The 7,033-nt window shown below is 30.8% G+C and overlaps 1 protein-coding gene across 1 annotated transcript in view; it reads right to left on the reverse strand.

The window, feature by feature from the left end:
* Window positions 1-1,766: 1,766 nt before the first annotated feature.
* LOC133623697 (alpha-1-antitrypsin homolog) overlaps window positions 1,767-7,033 on the reverse strand; it is an 18,450-nt gene continuing 13,183 nt past the window's right edge. The window contains exons 4-5 of the mRNA XM_061986999.2: window positions 6,472-6,619; window positions 1,767-2,040 (exon numbers count right to left, since the gene is read on the reverse strand). Of these exons, the coding sequence (XP_061842983.2) occupies window positions 1,849-2,040; window positions 6,472-6,619 (340 nt within the window). The 3' untranslated portion in view covers window positions 1,767-1,848. The remainder of the gene's footprint in view (window positions 2,041-6,471; window positions 6,620-7,033) is intronic.

The following is a 7,033-nucleotide window of genomic DNA, read 5'->3' on the forward strand; positions in this document are numbered from 1 at the left end:
TTGTTTGATCGAATGGAACAATAACCGTAGTCTATCATACTTGCCAACCTTGAGACCTCCGATTTCGGGAGGTGGGGGGGTGGGGGCGGGGGCGTGGTCGGGGGTGGGGCGAGGGGCGTGGTTAAGATATATATATATATATAAGAAATACTTGACTTTCAGTGAATTCTAGCTATATATATATATATATAGAGAACGGCCTACGGATCACGATTGAAGCCAACAAGCAAACCGTCAACTTCCTTGACGTCACTTTCAACCTGAGAAATAACAGCTACCAACCATTCACGAAACCCAACACAACACTCCAATACGTGCACCATGACAGCAACCACCCACCCACCACCACGAAAAGAATACCTACCGGAATTAATAAAAGGCTATCGATGCTGTCATCTAGCAAAGCTGAATTTGACCAAGCAACCCCCCCGTACCAAAAAGCCCTTGATGAAAGCGGATACAACTTCACCCTCACCTATGAACCCACGCCAGGAAACCAACCAAAAAAGAACAGAAAACGAAACGACATCATCTGGTACAACCCCCCATACAGCAAAAACGTCTCAACTAACATTGGACACAAATTCCTCAATCTGATAGACAAACACTTTCCCAAAGACAACACCCTAAGAAAAGTATTCAACAAGAACAACATTAAATTGAGCTACAGCTGTATGAACAATATACGACAAATTATCTCAAACCACAACAAAACAATTGCAAATGAGCCGTCGGCCCCCGGACAGAGCGACTCCAAAACCAACAAAGGCTGCAACTGTAGAAAGAAACCTGATTGCCCTCTCAACAAACATCAGTTGTCTACTAATCTAAGGTAACACGCAAGGACATTAACACATCCGACACATATGTAGGATTAACCGAGGGAGAGTTCAAAACCAGATGGAACAATCACAAGGCTTCTTTCAGGAACCAAAACCTGCGGAATACCACAGAACTCAGCAAACACATTTGGGACCTCAAAGACAATAATGTTGAATATTCAATAACATGGCAAATTCTTGCATCCAGCACACCTTACAATAGTGGTAATAAAAGATGCAACCTATGCTTGAAAGAGAAACTGTTTATTATTTACCGTCCAGACCTGTCATCCCTCAACAAGCGCAGCGAAATTGTAACAGCATGCCGCCACAGACGGAAACACCTCCTAGGTAACACATGAGCCAATCAGAATGTGTACTTAAACTTATAAAGATCACATGGATATTATTCAGTGAGTTAATTCACCAAAACTAACCTGTTATACAGGATGAAAAAGCACACAGGACGTTTCAATTGTTCACAGACTGGTCGCGCTCATCAGAATGACAAGACACTTCCGGTCTGCAGGTGATAGCATTCAATTGGGAAGAAACGCCCTACTGCCCCCTACTGACCAATGTGAATACTGATAAATGTGTAATGACAGCTCCAAAAACGAATTCAAACCACAAAATAAAATAAATAAATCAACACAAAAATGTGACACATTATGGGTGGGTCACATATGCATGTACAGTAGATGGCAGTATTGTCCTGTTTAAAAGTGTCACAACATTGCTGTTTACGGCAGACAAACTGCTTTACGGTAGACACTGTTGTTGTGTGTTGTCAACACGTCACTCAGGTCCGCCTGAATTTCGGGAGTTTTTCGGGAGAAAATTTGTCCCGGGAGGTTTTCGGGAGAGGCGCTGAATTTCGGGAGTCTCCCGGAAAATCCGGGAGGGTTGGCAAGTATGGTTATTAGTCACGTAACCAAGACTTCATTGACCATTCAACATGCTTTTTATTGAATTAGAATACAAATACACACACACAAAAAAATCAAAATGCAAAACATGTCTTCACTTAATGGCTGGTGGGGTTATTGATCTTGCCCATGAAGAGGATGCTTTGGGTGGAATCCTCCAGGATGAAGACCAAGAAAGGTCTGTCCATTACCATTCTGGCGGGCATACTCATGGGCATCACCTCCAGGGTGGTGACGGCCGCAGCCTCTGTGCCCATTTCATCCACGCTCAAAACCGCCTGATGGGACGCCTGTGGAGGCAGAAAATGGGTTAAAAATAAAGAATTGAAAAACGTTTTAAACATGATAAAACATTTTTGAAGTTTTAAAACATTTTAATCATTTTAAAACAGTTTAATCAATTATAAACATTTAAGAGATTTTAAAACATTTTAAACATTTTAAAAACATTTAAAGATTTGAAACACTATAAACATTGTTTAATATTTGACAAAAAAATAAACATTTTAAATTATAAAAAAGCTAAAAAAAAAAAAAATTTTACATTTTAGACATTTTAAAACACTTCAAACATGTTTAAACATATAAAGATTTCCAACACTATAAATATTTTTATGAATTAAAATTATTTAAACCTTTTATATGTTTAAAAAAAAAAATTGTAAGTGATTTCCAAAACATTTTAAACAATTGTTTACATTTTAAACATTTGAAAACACGTTGAACATTTTCAAACAGTTGAACGATTTTAAATGGTAAAAACATTTTTTTTAAATGTATTCATTTTAAACATTATTAAATGTTTTAGATCATTTTAAAAATGTGCACACATTTAAAGATTTCAAACATGAAAAACATTTTCAAAACGTTTTAAAAAATATTTCAAACAATGTATGTTTTTAAAGATTTTAAAACATTTGAGGTGTTCTAAAACATTTTAAACATTTTAAAAACATTTAAAGATTTCAAACATTAAACATTTTTATGAATTAAAATATTTTATACATTTTAAATGTTCAAAAATGTTTTAAAGTGATTTTAAAATAATTTTTATAAATGTATACAATTTTAAACATTTGAAAAATGTTTAAACATTTTCAAACAGTTTAACGATTTTAAACAGTCAAAACCTTTTTTTAATGTAAACATTTTACAATATTTTAGAACATATTTTATAAACATCTTTAAACATTTAACAAAAAGTGAACATTTTAAAACCTTTTTTTTTTAAATTAACATTTTAAACATCTTAGATATTTTAAAACTCGTCAAACATGTTTAAACATATAAAGATTCCCAACACTATAAATATGTGTATGAATTAAAATATTTTAAACATTCAAAATGTTTTAAAAAAAAAAAGTTATTTCAAAAACATTTTACAGAAGGTTTAAACATTTTAAACATTTTAAACCATTTTAAACCATTTTAAACAATTTCAAATTGTTAAGCGATTTTAAACGGTAGACACTTTTTAAACATTTTAAAATATTTTAAATCATTTTAAACATTCGCACACATTTAAAGATTTCAAACACGATAAACATTTTCAAACATTTAAAATGTTTTCAAAATGTTTTAAAATGTTTTTCAAACATTTGAAAAACATTTTAAACAATGTATTACATTTAAAGCATTTTAAAACATTTGAAAAACATTGTACACATGTTACAACATTTTAAGCATTTTAAAACATTTTAGGAGTTTTAAAATATTTTAGACATTTTAAAACATCTTAAAAACATTTAAAGATTTCAAACACAAAACATTTTTATGAACTAAAACATTTTAAACATTCAAAATGTTTAAAAATGTTTTCAAGTGATTTTTAAAAACAGTTTAAATAATTTATTACATATTAAACATTTGAAAACATTTGAAACATTTTCAAACAGTTTAAAGATTTTAAACTGTAAAAACATGTTTTAAAATGTAAACATTCTACAATATTTTTGAACATTTTGAACATGTGCACACATTTAAAGATTTCCAACACTAAACATTTTTAAACATTTAACCAAAATTTAAAAAAACTAAACATTTTAAATTAGTTACAAAATGTTAAACATTTTAGACATTTAAAACTCTTCAAACGTGTTCAAACTTATAAAGATTTCCAACGCTATAAATGAATAAAACATTTAAACATTGGAAATGCGATGAGGTGGCGACTTGTCCAGGGTGTACCCCGCCTTCCGCCCGATTGTAGCTGAGATAGGCTCCAGCGCCCCCCGTGACCCCAAAGGGAATAAGCGGTAGAAAATGGATGGATGGATGGATGTTTAAAATAAATGTTAGTGATTTCAAAAACATTTTACGCAATTTTTTGCATTTTAAACATTTTCAAACAGTTTAACTATTCTAAATGGTAGAAGCATTTAAAAACATGTAAATATTTTAAACATTTTAGACATTTAAAACTCTTCAAACATGTTTAAACCTATAAAGATTTCCAACACTATAAATGAATAAAACATTTTAAACATTCGAAATGTTTTAAAAAAAATGTTAGTGATTTCAAAAACATTTTACGCAATGTTTTACATTTTAAACATTTTCAAACAGTTTAACGATTTTAAATGGTAGAAGCATTAAAAACATGCAAACATTTTAAACATTTTAGACATTTTAAACTCTTCAAACATGTTTAAACCAATAAAGATTTCCAACACTATAAATGAATAAAACATTTTAAACATACGAAATGTTTAAAAAAAAAATGTTAGTGATTTCAAAAACATTTTACGCAATTTTTTACATTTTAAATATTTTCAAAGAGTTTAACGATTTTAAATGGTAGAAGCATTAAAAACATGTAAACATTTTAAACATTTTAGACATTTAAAACTCTTCAAACATGTTTAAACCAATAAAGATTTCCAACACTATAAATGGATAAAACATTTTAAACATGCGAAATGTTTAAAAAAAAATGTTAGTGATTTCAAAAACATTTTACGCAATTTTTTACATTTTAAATATTTTCAAAGAGTTTAACCATTTTAAATGGTAGAAGCATTAAAAACATGTAAACATTTTAGACATTTAAAACTCTTCAAACATGTTTAAACCAATAAAGATTTCCAACACTATAAATCAATAAAACATTTTAAACATTCGAAATGTTTAAAAAAAAATGTTAGTGATTTCAAAAACATTTTACGCAATTTTTTACATTTTAAATATTTTCAAACAGTTTAACGATTTTAAATGGTAGAAGCATTAAAAACATGTAAACATTTTAGACATTTAAAACTCTTCAAACATGTTTAAACCAATAAAGATTTCCAACACTATAAATCAATAAAACATTTTAAACATTCAAAATGTTTAAAAAAAATGTTAGTGATTTCAAAAACATTTCACGCAATTCTTTACATTTTAAATATTTTCAAAGAGTTTAACGATTTTAAATGGTAGAAGCATTAAAAACATGTAAACATTTTAGACATTTAAAACTCTTCAAACATGTTTAAACCAATAAAGATTTCCAACACTATAAATCAATAAAACATTTTAAACATTCAAAATGTTTAAAAAAAAATGTTAGTGATTTCAAAAACATTTTACGCAATTTTTTAAATTTTAAACATTTTCAAACAGTTTAACGATTCTAAATGGTAGAAGCATTAAAAACATGTAAACATTTTAGACATTTAAAACTCTTCAAACATGTTTAAACCAATAAAGATTTCCAACACTATAAATCAATAAAACATTTTAAACATTCAAAATGTTTAAAAAAAAATGTTAGTGATTTCAAAAACATTTTACGCAATTTTTTACATTTTAAATATTTTCAAAGAGTTTAACAATTTTAAATGGTAGAAGCATTAAAAACATGTAAACATTTTAGATATTTAAAACTCTTCAAACATGTTTAAACCTATCAAGATTTCCAACACTATAAATGAATGAAACATTTTAAACATTTGAAATGTTTAAAAAAAAATGTTAGTGATTTCAAAAACATTTTACGCAATTTTTTACATTTTAAATATTTGAAAAAAAATTTAGCATTTCAAACATTTTCAAACAGTTTAACGATTTTAAACAGTAGAAACATTTAAAAATATGTAAACAATTTAAACATTCTAAAAAAAAATGTGGATCATTTTAAACATTTGCACACATTTAAAGATTGTAGACTTTTTAAACATTGAAAATGTTTTCAAAATGTTTTTGAAAAATATTTTAAACAATGTATCACATTTAAAGCCTTTTTGAAAATTCAAAAAAACATTTTATACAAGGTACAACACTTTAAGCATTTCAAACGTTTTCAAACATTTTAAAGAATTTATAACATTTTAAACATTTTCAAAACACTTGAAACCTTTTCAAATGCTTTAAACGTCATTTTAAAACACTTTAAAATATTTTAATCATTCAAAAAAAAAATTAAATATGTTTAAATTGATTTTTGAAAATGATTAATGGATTTGAATCGGGAGGAATAAGAATGTGAATCGATTTTACCTGTGCACCCTTAGTGGTTGTATCAGACTTTTTATCACACATTTAGATACCCGATATCATCCGATACTTGTTTTTTGGGGGGCTTTTTTTTTTGCTGATATCGGACAAGTATCTGATATCAACATAAGATCAGATTGTACCATGGAGAGCAGAAACGCCCTCCGGCTGTTTCTCAAATGTATTGAGTGTTCTGACGACACTTTGCACAATTGTGTCGGTGCGATGACACCCGCGAGTCCCACCTTGGACAATTTGAGCTTCATGTCGCTGGATATGCCGGAGAAATCGGCGCCGTCTCCGAATGCGGCAGTTATTCCCAATTCTTTCAACGAGGCGTCCAGAGCGGCGCTGGTAGAAATGGAGAATTTGGGCAAGAACACGTTCACGGATCTGAAACACACAAAGGGGGAGTCATCGCGAGCTGAGATTGGATTTAACACAGGGAGGTTCCATTGCCGGGTGGATCTCGCTCCCCCCCTCACCAGGATCTTCAACCTCTCCCTGGCTCAGGCAGTCATCCCATCCTGCCTGAAGTCATCTACAATAATCCCGGTGCCGAAGAAGTCTCCCATCACCAGCCTGAATGATTACCGACCAGTGGCCCTCACTCCGGTAATCATGAAGTGCTTCGAGCGACTTGTTCTCCAGCACATCAAGGACCATATCCCTCCAGACTTCGACCCCCCACCAGTTCGCATACCGGGCGAACAGGTCCACAGAGGACGCCATCGCTGTTGCTCTCCACTCTGCTCTGAACCACCTGGAGCAGCAGCAGAGCTACGTCCGGATGCTCTCTGTGGACTA

This window comes from Nerophis lumbriciformis, linkage group LG26, assembly GCF_033978685.3.
Source record: "Nerophis lumbriciformis linkage group LG26, RoL_Nlum_v2.1, whole genome shotgun sequence".
NCBI classification, from domain to species: Eukaryota; Metazoa; Chordata; class Actinopteri; order Syngnathiformes; family Syngnathidae; genus Nerophis; species Nerophis lumbriciformis.